This window comes from Xenopus laevis, chromosome 6L (genome assembly GCF_017654675.1).
Source record: "Xenopus laevis strain J_2021 chromosome 6L, Xenopus_laevis_v10.1, whole genome shotgun sequence".
In the NCBI taxonomy this organism is placed as follows: Eukaryota; Metazoa; Chordata; class Amphibia; order Anura; family Pipidae; genus Xenopus; species Xenopus laevis.
In genome coordinates, this window is record NC_054381.1 from 3,928,827 (window position 1) to 3,947,155 (window position 18,329).

Here is an 18,329-nt window from a genome sequence, read left to right on the forward strand (position 1 = left end):
ATTGTTATTATTAATGACCCACTGGCTATTCAAATAATCCAGTGTTAATTAAAAACTTTCAGGAATCATTTAGTAACAGTTTAGTAAACTCACCTCTTATATTGTCCACTCTTATCATCATCATCATCATCATCTTCTATTTGAATTGTCACATATTCAGGAATGGAAGTTCTGAAATAAAAGAAATATAAAAATATTAAAACTTTCTTCTTGTGTTAACAGTCTAAAGAAAAATCAATAAGTTTAAAGAAGCTAAAAATAACTATACAGAAATACAGCAGCTTGATCCTCTGAGTAAAGTGATATATTTCTGTTACATTTGATCTTCTAGACTATAATCATGTAAATATTATTAACCACCCACTGGCCATTCAAATATATAAATGTTAATAAGCGAGTTCCTATCGTAAATATTAATGTTAATAAATCTAATTCTAATTCTAATTCTAATTATATGAAAAGCAGGAATCATTTATTAACAGTTTAGTGAACTCACCTCTTATATTGTCCACTCTTATCATCATCATCTTCCATTTGTATTGTCACATATTCAGGATAAGAAGTATCATCATCTTCTATTTGTATTGTGACATATTCAGGATGAGAAGTATCATCATCTTCTATTTGTATTGTGACATATTCAGGATGAGAAGTATCATCATCTTCTATTTGTATTGTGACATATTCAGGATGAGAAGTATCATCATCTTCTATTTGTATTGTGACATATTCAGGATGAGAAGTATCATCATCTTCTATTTGTATTGTGACATATTCAGGATAAGAAGTATCATCATCTTCTATTTGTATTGTGACATATTCAGGATGAGAAGTATCATCATCTTCTATTTGTATTGTGACATATTCAGGATGAGAAGTATCATCATCTTCTATTTGTATTGTCACATATTCAGGATGAGAAGTATCATCATCTTCTATTTGTATTGTGACATATTCAGGATAAGAAGTATCATCATCTTCTATTTGTATTGTCACATATTCAGGATGAGAAGTATCATCATCTTCCATTTGTATTGTCACATATTCAGGATAAGAAGTATCATCATCTTCTATTTGTATTGTCACATATTCATGATAAGAAGTATCATCATCTTCCATTTGTATTGTCACATATTCAGGATGAGAAGTATCATCATCTTCTATTTGTATTGTCACATATTCAGGAGTGGAAGTACTAAAATAAAAGAAATATAAAAAAATTAGAACTTTCTTCTGTTGTTAAAACCCTTGACACAAATCAATAAGTTTAATGAAGCTAAAAATAACTATACAGAAATACAGCAGTTTGATCTTCTGAGTAAAGTGATATATTTCTGTTACATTTGATCTTCTAGACTATAATCATGTAAATATTATTAACCACCCACTGGTCACTTAAAAAATCAAGTGGTAATGAAAACATGAATGAATCATTTATTAACAGTTTAGCAAACTCACCGCTTATGATTTCCACTCTTATCATCATCATCATCATCTTCTATTTGTATTGTGACATATTCAGGATAAGAAGTATCATCATCCTCTATTTGTATTGTGACATATTCAGGATAATAAGTCCTAAAATAAAAGAAATACAAAAATATTAAAACACATTTTTGGTGTTAAAACCCCTGACACAATAGTGCAATATTCCTTTATTTATGTTCATTTATGAACAGTTCAGCAAACTCACCCCTTATGGTTTTCACTGTTATCATCATCAACCAGTTTTTCTAACTCTACTGGTTTCTTAACCAATTCTTCTTTTTCATCATCATCATCTTTTTCTTCTTCATCATCATCATGATAAACTACTGTTTCTTCTATTGTTTCATAATCATCATCATCTTTTTCTTCTTCATCATCATCATAATAAACTACTGTTTCTTCTATTGTTTCATAATCATCATCATCATCTTCTGTTTGGCCTATCAATGATTCAGGATCAGAAGTCCTGAAATAAAAGAAACATAAAAATATTAAAACTTTGTTCTCCCTGACACAAATTAATAAGTTTAATGAAGCTAAAAATAACTATACAGAAATACAGCAGTTTGATCTTCTGAGTAAAGTGCTGTATTTCTGTTACATTTGATCTTCTAGACTATAATCATGTAAATATTATCACTGAGCCACTGGCCATTCAAATAATCCAGTGTTAATAGGTGAGTTCATATTGTAAATGCTAATGTATATAAAGCTCTATTTTCTTGCAATTATATGAAACCCAGGAAGCATTTATGAACAGTTCAGCAAACTCACCCCTTATGTGTTTCACTCTTATCATCATCATCATCAACCAGTTTTTCTAACTCTACTGGTTTGTTAATCAATTCATCATCATCATCATCTTTTTCTTCTTCATCATCATCATCATTGTCATCATCATCATTGTCATCATCTTCTTTTTCATCATCATAATCATCATCTTTATCATCATCATCATCATCATCATCTTCATCATCATCTTCATCATCATCTTCATCTTTGTCATCATCATCATCATCATCTTTTTCATCATCATAATCATCATCTTTTTCTTCTTCATCATCATCATTATCATCATCTGTTTCTTCTATTGTTTCATAATCATCATCATCATCATCATCATCATCTTTTTCTTCATCATCATCAACATCATCATCTTTTTCTTCATCATCATCATCATCATCATCATCTTTTTCTTCATCATCATCATCATCATCATATTTTTCTTCTTTTTCATCATCATCATCTTCATCTTCTGTTTGGTCTATCACTGATTCAGGATCAGAAGTCCTGAAATAAAAGAAATACAAAAATGTTAAAATTTTCTTCTCTCTGACACAAAGTTTAATGAAGCTAAAAATAACTATACAGAAATATAACAGCTTGATCTTCTGAGTAAAGTGATATATTTCTGTTACATTTGACCTTCTAGACTATAATTATAATAATGTATTAAACTCCATTGGTACAATGTTATATATATTCTGAATGCCGTGTACCACATATTAAAAAACAGCAGATTATTTATATTGCCTATAAACTATTAAGAAACATAAATAAATGGAGTAAATAAGAATGATGGAAAACAATTATACTTTCCAAACATTTTTAGATATTATTAGTATTTTATTTTTATATTATTATATTGAGTTTAGTTTTAATATAAACAAAATTATAAATGATAAAGAAAAAAGTTACAGACCTTGTAGCGGCTTTAGATTCAGGCAGCATAGACTGCTCTGTTTTCTTTTCTTCATTATAAAAAGCCTTCTCCATCTTCTTCATACAATAATATTGAAACCTGCACAAGGGAAGGATACAGGTGTTAGAGTTAAAAGTGCTCACACTAGATACTTATATATTAGTGTAACAGGGATTCAGTTCTTACACATCTATAATGACCAAGCATAGCTCTTATACTGCCATAAGAATGTTCCCTTTCCAAGGGGTAAATATATTTGAACAGCACAAGCCCTGTTGTTAAATTGGTAGAAGACTGAGCCCTACCCAGTAATTATACTGTCATATTAATAAATCCTGCCAATTACTTGTATTGCTATCAGAATAAACCTAGCGCTTATGCTTAAAAAACAAAGCAATTGAAAACCCAACACTGATTTTGGCATCAAAGTTGCAGTTATTTTATATCTCTTGCATGATTCTCTTTTTGTGTGAGGTTGAGAATAAGGGTGGGCATTAAAGAATGTGATAGTTAAAGAGAAGCAACTTACCATCCAGCAGCTCCTAGCAAACATATTGTCACTAGAGCAGCAGTAATGACAGTATTTTCTATATAATTCCATTGGTTTCCTGTAGACTGATCTGTATTGCTTGATACTTGGTCTGGCCAAATCTTCTCATTCACTTCAGTTTGCTGATGCGTTTTAGAATTATCTGCAAAAACAAAGACAAGTAAAAGTTGTCCCTATATAAGTCCTATAGCAGTGAACTCACACCCCCACAATATACATTTATGCACACACATAGAAATGTGCTCCCCTCACAAACATTCAGACATGGGGGAAATTTAAGAATATCTTGAGCTACAAAAAAACACACATGAGTTCCTAAACTCTCAATTGGTTTGTTCCCTCCAATTCCCTGACTTCCTGCTAAGCACGTTTTTTCCTCAAAAAAAAAAACAAAACTGCTCTGCAGGTTTTAGGTTTTTATATTTTTTTAAAAAAAAACACTCGGGGATAAAAAAGATTGGCCAAAGTCAAGGTATTTGAGTTTAGGAACACTTGCCTGTTCTAGTCCCCAAATGCTTGACCCAAAGGCTTCACTATTCTAAGATTAGCCCCATAGTCCCATGAATACTCACTGCAATACACACACATTCATGTCACAGGAAACTTTTATCTCTACACTAATTGCATTATGGTAAAGTAATGGGCAGTTACAAGTTTACTTTACTGTTTTCACTATCTGTAAATGATATTAGATGCTATTCATTATGTTCTCTGCTCTATTATGTGCTGATTACTATTTTTATCACATATCAGTGTGCAGATTTATATGGGCAGATTTATCAAGGAATTAAAAATTTTAATTTTTGAGGGTTTTTTTTTATGGCCAAAACTGTCAAATTTGACTAGGGAATTGTTAAAATTTGATTTGATTTTTTTTAAAAAAAAAACAACTTTATCATACTCTGGCCCTTTAAGAACACAAATTTGACTATTTGCCCACTAAAACCTGACGATTTAATGTTTAAGTCAATGGGAGACGTCCTGGGATAAATTTGAAGTGCTGTGTTTGAGTTTTTTTCAGAGAAAAAGCTTGAATTGATTTTTTAAAACTCGAATCAAATTAGATTTGACTTTTTGGGTTGATCCTATTCACCCGAGTTTCAAAAATCCAAATTTTTTAAATAAATTCCGATTGGTCAAATTTCGAGTCCTTGGGAGTTCATGGGAGTTTTAAAAAACTCCCATGCATTTGAAATTCAACCCTTGATAAATCTGCCCCTAAGTGTTATCAGACTAATAAAAGTAAAATTGATGTGACGAAAAAAGTGTCATTTTTAAATGCAGGCGACATTTCTCTACTTACCTGATTGTGTATAAAAGTAATGTAGACATAGTCCAACGATAAATATGAACATATGTAAATATGTGCTGATCATCATTTCTGTAGATTTATAATTCTGTTGAATAAAGAAGAAAGGAAAGAAAATATAAGTAAAAATACAAGTAAAGGGATCCATCTCTAGACACAATCTATTTTATTAACGTTGCTCAGGTTTCTTGAGAAATATTCTTTCTGCTCTGTTGTTTTTTTACTATAATTAACCAAGATTAATTGTTCCCCAACAATCTCCACAATAGTAAATCGGGGGTACGTTATCAAAATTCGAGATTGTTTTTTTTTTCTTAATTTAAAAAATAATAACATGGAAACAAAATATAAACATGAAAGGCGTCATTCTTGGCGACATTCTAAAATTAAGTTACATAAGTAACTACGTTAAGTAGAACCTCCATTCTAGAACCTCCATTTTACATTACATGACATTATGGGAACAGAAAAATGTGTGAAATCCAGAAAAATATAAAATTGAGGAAATGTGTTAAAGCAAATTAAGGTTAAAATCTTCAAAGGATATACATACTGGAGTCAATTAGAAATACAGTACAGGTATGGGATCTGTCATCTGGAAAACCGCTATCCAGAAAGCTCCCAAATAACAGAAAGGCTGTCTCCATAGACTCCATTATAATCAAATAAATTAAATTTAAAAAATGATTCTCTTTTTCTGTGTAATAATAAAACAGTCGCTTGTACTTGATCCCAACTAAGATATAATTAATCCTTATTGGAAGCAAAACCCGCCTATTGGGTTTATTTAATGTTTACGTGATTTTTTAATAGTTACAGGTATGGGACCTGTTATCCAGAATGCTCGGGGCCTGGGGTTTTCTGGATAACTGTAAACATTAAATAAACCCAATAGGCTGGTTTTGCCTCCAATAAGGATTATTTATATCTCAGTTGGGATCAAGTACAAGCGACTGTTTTATTATTACACAGAAAAAGGAAACAATTTTTAAAATGTGGATTATTTGGATGGGAGATTGCCTTTCCATAATTTGGAGCTTTCTGGATAATGGGTTTCAGGATAACAGATCCCATACCTGTATATGCTAAGAAGATCAAATTGCATTAAGATTTAGTTATCCGGAAAACCCCCAGGTTCCAAGCATTCTGTATAACAGGTCCCATACCTGTACTAAATGAACCACATAATGAGAAGTTTCTGCATATAGTCTATGTAATCCTGCTTAATAAGCACAACCAGCTTAGGTATAAACATGTGATTCCTGCCTATATTCTCTAACATCACATTGGAAACAGGGGGAAGTCACTTACCGTAACTCAAATTTGGTGTTTAATGAAATAAAGTTGTTTTGTTGTTTAGTCTCTGCTTGTCGGCTAAGGCAAGTCCTGTACCTTCAGCTGAAAAGCACAAACTGAACAGAAACAGAGGATGTGCAACAGGATAACTTTAATGCAACTGTGATGTCATAGTGGTTGCTAAGTAACTAGTGTTAGTGACCATTATGACATCATATAACTGTTTAATGTAAAGAGATCTCCCTTTGCAAAGGTCAATGACCTGTAGTAAGAAATTCCAACTGTAAACACATCCCCCTTTACTAAGGTCAACGACCTGCAGTATTAAAATGCTGTTTGCTTTACTCATTTTCTAGGCTTTATTTTAATGAGTGTATGTTGTTAGCTCTCTGACAAGACTTTAGATATCACAGTATAGGCCGACCCTGGCAAAGGGCCATTTGTTTACTGTCCATTTCCCAACATTAGATCTATATGCAATATAGTCACTTTCACAGGCAGATTTATTAGAATTCAATGTGGCTATTTCCTGAAGGATACCCAGTAGTACGACTGGTTTTATTAGCAAAGCACTGGCACATGCACCAAAGCCATTTTGAGGGGTTTTTAAAAAAAATTAATTTATCCATCAAAATTGATCCAATTACTTTGAGCAGAAGCAACGTGAAATATTATCTGTAAATCAGAATCTATAGATCTGCATTGTAAGAGCGGTAATTATCTGTACCACTCATTAAAAAATGGGTATGGGACCTGATATCCAGAATGCTCGAATTTTCCAGATAAGAGGTCTTTCCGCAATCCAGATCATTATTTGGATCCTCTACCAAAGAATCATTTAGCTATTAAATAAACCCAATAGGACTGTTTTGATTCCAATAAGGATTAATTATATCTTAGATGGGATCAAAGGCAAAGTATGTTTCATTATTACACAGAAAAAGGAAATTATTTTTCAAAATGTGAATTATTTGATTAAAATGGAGTCTATGGAATACGGTTTGATAAATATACCCCCATGAATTTAGAGCTGGTGCAGATAAGACGTGTGATCCATTGCTATATTGGAATCTAGAGAAGTCACTTACCTGTAATATTGAAATGTAGTAGGTATTGAAATAAAGTTGTTCTTTGTTGTAATTTGTGCTTGTCTGCTGAGGCACGTCCACCACCTCGAACTGAAAAACACAAACTGAACAGAAACAACAGAATGTGCAGCTACATAAAGGTGGTTCAATTGTGATGTCATAATGGTGGTTCAATTGTGATGTAATGATGGTGGTTCAATTGTGATGTCATAATGGTCACTAGCAAATAGTGATAGGCACCGCCCATCTATCCCCCTGCCTGCTGCCTCTTCACCCGGGCTGTAGAATCACTCGGCACTGTAGAAGCCAAATAGGCAACTAGGCATAGCTGATAGGGAACTGCAGGGTTGCCATTGGCTAACACCCTCCTGCTGTGCTTCTGTCAGGGACCGTTGCAACATGTTCACCCTTCAACTGAAACACAGACAGGGACTATAGCAATTGTATCGGGAGCTTTATTAAAGGGACCATATTTATATATAATGTTAGCTTAGAGTGAAGCAGACATATATTATTCATTATCACCTACAAGATTGGGGGGGGTCACTTTTGCTGAATGTCTCCTATAAACCTTGTGAAGTGAACGCCATTTAGTGGCTAAAAGTTAAATTGTGTTGATTGTCACTAGATTGTAGCAGTGTGTACAGATTATCTGCAGAACAAGCAATAAACACAGTTGTGTTCAATTCCCACTGGCCCAAAACTAAGGACTGAATTATCATTTTGTTACAATAAATAAATCATCATCCCTGGAAGACTGACATTGAGTTGCACTGAAACACGACATTTATTGCCGTCACTTTTATTCAACATATTGAGATACAGTTTAACTCCAGTAACCAACAATGTGGCTCAATTATCAACCTCAATAAAACAAAAAACAAGTTCACCTGTAAGTTAACTTTTAGTATGTTATAGAACAGCTAATTCTAAGCAACTTTTCAGATGGCCTTCATTTTCTCTTTTGTATAGTTTTTGAATTATTTGCCTTTTTCTTCTGACTCCTTTTAGCTTTCAAATGGGGGTCACTGACCCCATATTAAAAAAACAAATGCTCTGTAAGGCTACAAATGTATTTTTATTGCTTTTTATTACTCATCTTTCTATTCTGGCCTCTCCTATTCATATTCCTGTATTTCAAGTAAAGCACTGCATGGTTGCTAGGGGAATTTGGACCCTAGCAACCAGATTGCTGAAATTGCACTGGAGAGCTGCTGAATAAACAGCTAAACAACTAAAAAACCACAAATAATAAAAAATGAAAGTCAAATGCAAATTGGCTCAGAATGTAACTCTCTACATCGTATTAAAAGTTAATTCAAAGGTGAACAACCTTTAAGGAGTAGTATGATGTATGAGAGGGATATTCTGAGACAATTTGTAATTGGTTTTCATTTTTTATTATTTGTGGTTTTTGACTTATTTAGATTTATATTCAGCAGCTCTCCAGTTTGCAATGTAAGCCATCTGGTCACTAGGGTCCAAATTCCCCTAGCAACCATGCATTGATTTGAATAAGAGACTGGAATATAAATAGGAGAGGCCTGAAAAGAAAGATGAGTAAAAAAAGCAGCAATAACAACACATTTGTAGCCTTACAGAGGATATTTTTAACATGGCGTCAGTTACCCTCCGTTTAAAAGCCAGAAAGAGTCAGAAGAAGAAGTCAAATAATTTAAAAACTATGGAAAATGAATAACAAAGACCAATTGAAAAGTTGCTTTGAATTGGAGATTCTATACCATATTGAAAGTTAGCTTAAAGGTGAACCACCCTTTTAAGCAAAAATACCCTCAATTTGTCCCTCTCGTGCGTATTCTTTCCTTTTAGAAGGTCTAATCAGTGTGATCACTTTATCAAGGCTTCCAAAAAACTTTTGCTCCTTTTTCCTTCTGAGCGCTATCAATATGTGATTGATTTAAATCCAACTCCACAGAGCGGCGTCATCCAGCAAAAACTGTCAAATCAGACAAACACAGAGGGGAAAATCCATTAGAAAGTGAAGTGGTGCCCAAGCATTGTGTTATATAGCAGCAACATCTAGTGGAAACACTATTTCACATTTACAACTTTTATACTTTCCAATGAAGAAAGACAACTATGTATAAAGGAATGAACATCTTGCATTGAGCTTATAGTACCCAGGACACAATTCATTATTTTAAACTTGAAACTTTAGGAGCTTGCAGTCGTCCAGTCATTTGTACAATGCAGAAAAATACATGTATTTGCTTTGTACAATATGTATATGTTATGTATAACTGCACTGGGGCAATTTAGTAGCCACACTATTAAATCAGCCACCAACTGTCAGCCTTAAGCAAGTAACTGCTAGCAGCAAAAGCTATAGTAGATACAACTGAAGCAATGCTTGCACTTATATGTAGCAGCTATAGTAGATACAACTGAAGCAATGCTTGCACTTATATGTAGCACAAATAACACAACTTTCAGGGCTAATGACATGTGCAAGCTCTTCTCCTGTACAAATAGGCTTTTTAGTTTAAGTTAAATTCTAGTACGACGTAGAGAGGGATATTCTGAGACATTTTGCTATTGGTTTTAACTTTTTAAGGCTTTTGAATTATTTACCTTTTTATTCTGCAGCTCTCCAGTTTCAGCAATCTGATTGCTAGGGTCCCAATTCCCCTAGCAACCATGCACTGATTTGAATAAGAGACTGGAATATGAATAGGAGAGGCCTGAATAGAAAGATGAGAAATAAAAATTGTAGAAAAAAAAAAAAAAGTGTAGCCTTCTAGAGATGTTTAGTAGATTTGGGTATAGAGCATAGTAAACATATGGGCAGATTTACATATGGTCGAATATCGTGGGTTAATTAACCCTCGATATTCGACTGCCGAATGTAAATCTTCGACTTCGAATATCGAAGTCGAAAGATTTACCGCAAATAGTTTGATCGAACGAAAAATTGTTCAATCGAATGATTAAATCCTTCGAATCATCGATTAGAAGGATTTTAATCCATTGATCGAACGATTTTTCTTCAACCAAAAAATTGTTAGAAAGCCTATGGGGACCTTCCCCATAGGCTAACATTGCACCTCGGTAGGTTTTAGGTGGCGGTAGTAGGGGGTCGAAGTTTTTTTTAGATAAAGTACTTCGACTATTGAATGGTCGAATATTTGAACGATTTTTAGTTCGAATCGTTCGATTCAAAGTCGTAGTCGATGGTCGAAGTAGCCAAATAAATCATTCGAAATTCGAAGTTTTTTTTATTCTATTCCTTCACTCGAACTAAGTGAATGTGCCCCATAGTAATAGCATGCTGGAGTCCTCTAGTGACCAAACTGAGGTACAGCTAAATTACTTCAAAAAAATCTCCAAAACATACTGATAAATTTAAAAAAGTACAAATGTATTACATCTTATAAAACATCAAATAGACCCCTCCTGGTGCCTATTGCGTTTCATGCTTACCTAGCATGGCGAGATTGCCTATGACTAAGGGCTAGGTAAGCATGAAATGCATTAGGCACCATGAGGGGTTTATTTGATGTTTTATAAGATGAATACATTTGTACTTTTTTTAAATTTATCAGCATGTTTTGGAGATTTTTTTGAAGTTATTTAGCCTTCTAGAGCATTTGCTTTTTAGATGGGGTCAGCGATACCCATTTGAAAGCTGGAAGGAGTCAGAAGAAAAAGGCAAATAATTATAAAACTATAAAAAATAAATAAGGAAAACCAATGGAAGAGTTGCTTGGAATTGGCCCTACGATTACATACTAAAAGTATACTTAAAGGTGAATCACCCCTTTAACAAAACTATAACCTAGAAATCAGAATCCGAAAATACTCTTGAATCTGTCAAAGTCATGTAGAAATATAAAAACAGTGCAACTACACGACTCATACAGACTGTGATAAAGTCATGTAGAAGTCAATGGCAGATGTCCCTGGAGATGTTTCTTGACATTGTGATCTGCGCTGCTTTTCATCCATTAAATTCGAGTTGTCACGGTGAGAATTCGATAAAGCTGACTTTTCGGAGTGGTAATCCAAAAAATTTGCATGTTTCAAATTAACTCACAATGTCGTTTTTTTGACACTGATTTTTTAGATTTGATTTTTTGATAAATGATTTAAATCTGTGGATGGGAGTTAGTTCGACTTTGTTTTATAATGAGAAAAATGCAAGTTTTAGTATATATTTTCATTTTTTAAACTCATCTAATAGAAATGCAAAGATACAACTAGTTTGTTGCTTGTTTCACCCTAACTTCTACCAAGTTGTAACTCAATGTTGACCATCTCAAATTTTCCTGTTATCCCATTACTATGGTCACAACATTTTTAGCAATTGCATTAACCCCCTAGTAGTGTCCCAATTCCCTTTAGAGAGCTCAGCAGGATGTAGAGTCTAAAAACCAACGTACATGACATTTTGTTAATGGTGACGTATTCAGACACAGTTGGACATAGTTTTTCAAAAACAGCAAGGGCAAAGCCCAAACATCTCCTTTAAAGTTGTTTTAAGGAACTGAAATGAAATCCATACAAGTCACACAACTGTTTTTCACAAAAAGATATCTGACATGAATTTTAGTCTGAAACACCCAGAGAAAATGATATACTGCTTTCCCACATTCTGTGCAGGTGAATGGTTTCACCCCGGTCTGAATCCTCAGGTGTTTTTCAAGGGCGTGTTTTTCAGTAAAACTTACCCCACATTCTAATCAGGTGAATGGTTTCTCCCCAGCGTGACTTTTCTGGTGACTATGAAGGGGGGCTTTTGAGTGAATGATTTCCCACAGTCTGTACATGTAGATGGTTTCTCTCCTGTGTTCTTTCCAAGTTCAAACTTTAAAGAGAATTGTTTCCACATTCTGAGCAGGTGAATTTTCCGTTGACTTTGAATGTGTCTCTTTACATAAATCAACTTCCCACAGTCTGTACATAAATAGGATTTCTCCCCTGTGTGGTGTTTCTTATGGTTAGAGAGGCCACTGCTTTTATTATAAGTGTTTCCATATTCTGTACAGCTGAATGGGAATATAGATCATCTGTAAGGAAATGAATATATTAGAGGAATGTTCCTGAACTGCAATCTTTATCATAATCAGAGAATGGAGTTTACATTGTGTTTGTGTTTTATGATAAAGGGTTGGAGATATAAAAGCTCAACATGAACTAAATCAGATATTTGAATAACGTTTACTTTTATCTATACGTTAGCGCTGCTCCTTTTATTATTCAGTTTTGCTGGGTTTATATATATATATATATATGTGTGTGTGGCTAAGCTACAAGGGGTAAGTGACACCTGAGTGCTTCCCACTTGGAATATTTAGAGGGTGGAAAAAGGTGTGACCGTGGAAGAGACCTTAGGTGAGTACTAGGGGGGACATAGGGGATGGCTAATTATTAAGCTTATCTAACTAAGCCAATTTATATTGGATAGTCTGTTGATAATGATCACAAGGGAAGTTCTAGCACTCATATGGGCATTGGGAGCTGCTCTGCATGTACAGTGCTTAACTAGACTGGATGCCATCAATATATACATATACTGTATGCTATGAAGGTAGGTTCTATATAGAGAAGGTGGGTGTCCTTATCAGAATGAGACCCACCTTGTAGCATGTGAGACTCCCAGTGTAGGAATGTACTGCACACAGACACCCCACACCCACTGCTACATACCTTAGCCTGCTGCCCAATCACCAACTATCTGCCAGTATCACAATCATCATATTTATGCTACAACTGAACCCACAATAGCTCAGCTGGATAATTCACAAGTAAACACTGCATGGGTTCTATTGAAGAGCTAACGTTGCTGACATACAGTAGAATGTCTTCCTCATTTACTGGGAAACTCTCCCTCATGTCAGATGTTTGTGGGTGGGATTATTATAAGATAAGGATTTTGTGTTGTCACATGAATAAGTGAATGGCCATAAGGAAGGCTAGGGGACAGAAACAAAGTGCCAGCTAGAGAGCCGAGGTCTAGGAAGCTGACAGAGAGCTGTCCAATAGATGGAGCAAAATGTCTGTGAAGCATATACTCATGTAGAGCTGCAGAGTGAAATATGTCTTTTGTTATCACATTGCCACAGTAATAAAAATGATAAAGGGTAAGAGTTACACAAAACATGTTTAACAAACAACACACTGCAGCGCAACTCCACAAGACTATACACTTCACTCACTGTTCCCTGGATCTTGATTAAATTGGTCTTTACAATGGGGCTGGTGTGGGTTAAAGGTGGGAAGGGATGTGTTTGCTTGAGAGACACCACAGACTGTACAACTTTGCAATTGATTGCTCTGGTATCTATGGCATTGCCTGGGGAACTCACACTCATACCTGTCTCACTGGCACAAACAGGGGGATAATTACTATCAGTGTTACACACATACTCCCTGTCTACTTACCCCCATCACTAACTGGCACTGCTAAACTTTCAGTGTTCAGTTCTTCCATTCCCTGTAATATTTCTGGTTGTGGCTCCGGGGAAGCTGCCAGTAAGGAAGAGACAGGTGTGAGTAAAGCTGGGATATTTTTAACTCCTATAAAAGGGGTTGTTCACCTTTAAATTAACTGTTAGTATGAGGTAGAGAGTTATATTCTGAGACAATTTTCATTTGGTTTTCTTTTTTTATTATTTGTGTTTTTTGAGTTATTTAGCTTTTTATTCGGCAGCTCTCCAGTTTGCTGTTTCAGCAGTCTGGTTGCTGCTTTCCAAATTACCCTAGCAACAATGCATTGATTTGAATAGGAGACTGGAATATGAATAGGAGAGACCTGAATAGAAAGCTGAATAATAAAAAGTAGCAATAACAATACATTTGTAGCCTTACAGAGCATTTGTTTTTCAGATGGGGTCAGTGACCCCCATTTGAAGGCTGTAAAGAGTCAGAAGAAGAAGGCAATAACTATAAAAAAAAGAAAAATGAAGGCCAGTTGAAAAGTTGCTTAGAATTGGCCAGTCTATAACATACTTTGTTAACTGAAAGGTGACTCACCCCTTTAACAAGGAATTCCTTGCACCTCTGTATTCAGCAATAGAGAGTTACAGTCTCACTATATCCCTGGCACATGAGCAGCCACAGTGAGCCAACAGCCTCCCTTTATTTCATTCCATCTGAAATGCCATGTACAGGAACCCGCTGCAGATTTATCAGGAATATGAATAGGAGAGGCCTGAATAGAAAGAGGAGGAATAAAAAGCAGCAATAACATTTTGTAGCCTTAGGCTATGGGCTCACAGGCTGAAGGCTCCGGCCTGCAAACACACACAGGCTGAGAGAAGCAGATCTGCTCAGTGTCCTGCTCCATTCACTTGAATCAGCCTGTGTCACATACAGTGGAACTGAGATCAGCCCAAATACATGAAAGGAGACATCTCAGGGCTGATCTCAGTTCCACTGTATGTGACACAGGCTGATTCAAGTGAATGGAGCAGGACACTGAGCAGATCTGCTTCTCTCAGCCTGTGTGTGTTTGCAGGCCGGAGCCTTCAGCCTGTGAGCCCATAGCCTTACAGAGCGTTTCTTTTTAGATGGTCAGTGACCCACATTTTGAAAACGAGGGCCGAGTTGCTTAGAATTACCCTCTATAACATCTGTCCCTTGTTCTGCTGACAGGCCCCACACACGCCTCTCCTGGGGAATGGGATCACCCAAACTTGCAGCAAAGCCATAAAGAGAGGCTGCAGCCATTAACTAGGATGAGGGGATGTGGGAAAGCAAAACAATGTCTCCCTGTTGTTTCATAGAACTATTCTATTAGTGCATTTAAACAAACAAATATCACCACAGGATTGTGCCTCAGAAGCCCTATGAACTGTGTATTTAGCAAACTCTCTAGTGTCTGACAATCACTGTTACTGAGGAGAGAACTTCTCTCTCACAGACATTACAGCAGCAGCAGGAGGAGGGAAAATCAATTTCCCAGCAGCCCAGGGACACAGGAAACAGGAAGCAGTTACAGGAAGGTTCAGCCTTTCCCTCTATCAGGTCTGGGTACAGAGAGAAGCACAAAGATCTCACTCCTCCCCCTGGGAAGGCAGCTCCGCCCTTTAGCCAATGAGCTTGTTTGGTTTGAGACCAATGAAATGATTGTGTGTCAGAGTTGTCCCTACTGCACAGACACGGCCATGTTGCTGGTGGGCAGATGCTAATCAGGAGAGCTGGCAGTGCAGGGTCAGTCACACGTGGGCACCAGATTAGAGACAAATGGGATTTGAGTGTCAGTTAAAGGGATGTGTCTGATGAGTGTGACTGTTTTCTGCTTGTTACTGAGTAGAATTGAGAGTGGATGAGAGCAGTGCATGCTGGTTAGTTCCATCTCTTTCCTGTCACACAGCTGATGTCAAGCTCAGGGACACAAGGGCCCCTCCCCCAGGCAAGTCACAAAGGATTGGGTCCCATGTTGAGAAATGACACAGACTTGTGATTCCTTTGTGTGAGGAGAGTTCACTATTGCCAGTATTTATGTAGTAATGAGGTTATTGCTCACTGCTCCCTCAGCTCTAGTACAACTCCCAGTATCCCAGCAGCAGTGGAGTAGGATGCCGGGAGTTGTAGTTCAGACTATACAGGGGGTCCCAGTTCAGAGGCCTGATATGAATGCTAGAAATAGTATATAGTTGTTACACAATGGAATCCTCGGTCATTTCTACTTTTATCTCTTTGCCACGAGGGGCCCAAGTGTTTTACTTCTGGTCTCACTCACTGACCCAAGTCCCATCCCCCCATTTCTATTCACATAAGTGGCCTCTGTCCTGGGATAATATCATGGTCTTGTCATTAATATCTCACTCCTACAGGGGTAACACAGACTTGGGGGACCCACTGACTCCCATTAGGAGACTATTCACCCTTGTATTCTGTGCTGGACTGGGACACTAATAACCCACCAGAGATCCTGATATCAAGGGCCCACCATCTGGAGCCCTACAAATGTTTCTTCCTATTGGGAACAACTCTGGTACCCCCATTCTTGAGGTTCATTGTTCACATGGAACGTATTAATATAGCCACATAAATGTAGTCTATGGAATACATATGTCATGTGAAAGTTTAGTTGCTCCAAGAACCATCACTTTACTACAAAATATATCATGTGACTCCAAGTGCAAATCCAAGTGCCACTGCGATTCCTTCAGTTCCATTGAGCAGAAGAAACAGTAGCTTATCTGAAAGCTGTTCCATTATGAAGTGCTGGCTCTTTCTGGAAGCTCAGGATCAGGCACAATTTACTGGGATGGCTTCGACACACCAATATTACAACTAAAAGATACATTTGTTGGTTCAGGAATAACATTTTAAATGTTTACTTATAAAAAAACGAAACCATAAAATCACAACAGAATTCTGTCATCATGTTTATATACCTCCTGGGTGAAAATGGAGGTTGGAGAAGTCAGGCAGGGAAGAATGGCAGCTAAACTCCAATATAGAAGCCAAAGACAAAACAAAAGAGAAATCACTTTATATTCAATGGTTTTTAATAAAGAACCAAGAGAGAAACATGGAAACCTGTGGCAAAGAACGTTGCGTGTTTAGCAACTCTCCTGCCGTATTCCTTTCCCTCAGCCCATTAGGAATATCAGGAACCACTTGCATTTGGGGGATCTCTTGCCCATTTGCCCCAGTAGTCATTGTGTGAATCCCAGTATAATATCTGTGCATCTCTGTCTGTACCCAGAAGCCCCTGTTATCTGTAATTGCACAGAATGACTCCTTCCTCTCAGCTCCTCCTCCTCCTCATGGTTTCACTACAAAATGTTAATCTTTTATAGACAATAAATCCAAGTGGGGTCCCTGGTCGCAGTTTCAGTGCATCTGCTTCACCCCTTTATAAAGTCATTTTTAAAAGCAATTAAAATGAGGCACACAATTAATTCCCAAACACTAAAACTGATTCCAGAACAATCAGGGCCCCCAATAAAAAAGGCCAAGGAACACTGGGGTAGAGTTGTTATGTTATATCCTCCAACCTCCCAACCCATAAGGCTACGGGGCCCATGGAATCCCAGTTAGAGCGTTAGCTCCAGGAGCCAGACATAGGCCACTGATTGGCCGTTTGCTAAATCCCCATGATAATGTGAGAACTGCGAGAGGCACATTCACTAAAAGAATCACACTATGAAAACCAGAATTTCTCTATTTCCGCTGAAGAGAAGAAACACTGAATGCAGTTTAATGAAGGAATAAAGTGCTTGAGGCAAAGAAATGTTCATTAGACAGAGCTGCTCCCGGCCAAAGTGAGAATAATGAAGGGCAAAAATGTTCTCCTGGGCTACAGATTGGTTGGCTCCCCGGCCCTTTAATCGTCAGCTCAACTGCTAAACACAAGTAACGATCCCCCTTATTATTTCTACCATGTTTCTCTGTATTCCAGCAATATGTAGCACAGTAACACCAGGCGCTGGATTCATTACGTTTCATCTTCTCTCTTTCTTTCATGATTGATTTGTATAATACAAAATATCAAAAAGTGTCTTTTTCTACTGATTTATAGAATTAAGTCACCCAAATGTTCCCATTGGCTGCTTTGTGTGTGGGGGGTGGGGGGCATACTTACAATTGTAGGATTCCAACAAATCAGTAATTAGGTAGACCTGGAAGAGAACTGCAGAAGAGATCTAGAAAGCAGATTTCTGTGGTACCTATGGCATTGCCAGGGGAATTCTCACTGATACCTGTCTCACTCATACCTGTCTCACTCATAGCTGTCTCACTCATAACTGTCTCACTCATACCTGTCTCACTCATACCTGTCTCACTCATACCTGTCTCACTCATACCTGTCTCACTGATACCTGTCTCACTCATACCTGTCTCACTGATACCTGTCTCACTCATACCTGTCTCACTCATAGCTGTCTCACTCATAACTGTCTCACTCATACCTGTCTCACT

At 36.6% G+C, this 18,329-nt stretch overlaps 1 protein-coding gene across 4 annotated transcripts; it reads right to left on the reverse strand.

Annotated features, from left to right (window-relative positions):
* Positions 1-1,571: 1,571 nt before the first annotated feature.
* LOC108719576 (glutamic acid-rich protein-like) lies at positions 1,572-15,343 on the reverse strand. 4 transcript variants are annotated; one of them, XM_041566999.1, is made up of 9 exons: positions 14,427-15,343; positions 13,836-13,919; positions 12,122-12,460; positions 9,225-9,390; positions 7,434-7,523; positions 5,044-5,137; positions 3,720-3,882; positions 3,191-3,289; positions 1,572-1,954 (listed from the first exon to the last, which is right to left on the reverse strand). In XM_041566999.1, exons 6-9 carry the CDS (start codon positions 5,117-5,119, stop codon positions 1,690-1,692), a joined length of 603 nt encoding a protein of 200 aa, XP_041422933.1. In that variant the 5' UTR covers positions 5,120-5,137; positions 7,434-7,523; positions 9,225-9,390; positions 12,122-12,460; positions 13,836-13,919; positions 14,427-15,343; the 3' UTR covers positions 1,572-1,689. The 4 variants fall into 4 exon arrangements, with proteins under 4 accessions (XP_041422933.1, XP_041422936.1, XP_041422935.1 ...); XM_041567002.1 differs by lacking the exons at positions 12,122-12,460; positions 13,836-13,919; positions 14,427-15,343 and having other exon boundaries at positions 9,225-10,005; XM_041567001.1 differs by lacking the exons at positions 9,225-9,390; positions 12,122-12,460; positions 13,836-13,919; positions 14,427-15,343 and having other exon boundaries at positions 7,434-8,413.
* Between the last annotated feature and the right edge of the window lie 2,986 nt (positions 15,344-18,329).

What these genes read in the sequence shown, in the direction of transcription:
- LOC108719576 (XM_041566999.1), bottom strand. Translation starts at nt 5,119, where the DNA reads ATGATGATCAGCACATATTTACATATGTTCATATTTATCGTTGGACTA. An exon ending in TTACTTTTATACACAATCAG is followed by an intron (nt 3,883 to 5,043) that starts GTAAGTAGAGAA and finishes TTGTTTTTGCAG; the next exon opens with ATAATTCTAAAACGCATCAG. An exon ending in TTGCTAGGAGCTGCTGGATG is followed by an intron (nt 3,290 to 3,719) that starts GTAAGTTGCTTC and finishes TCCCTTGTGCAG; the next exon opens with GTTTCAATATTATTGTATGA.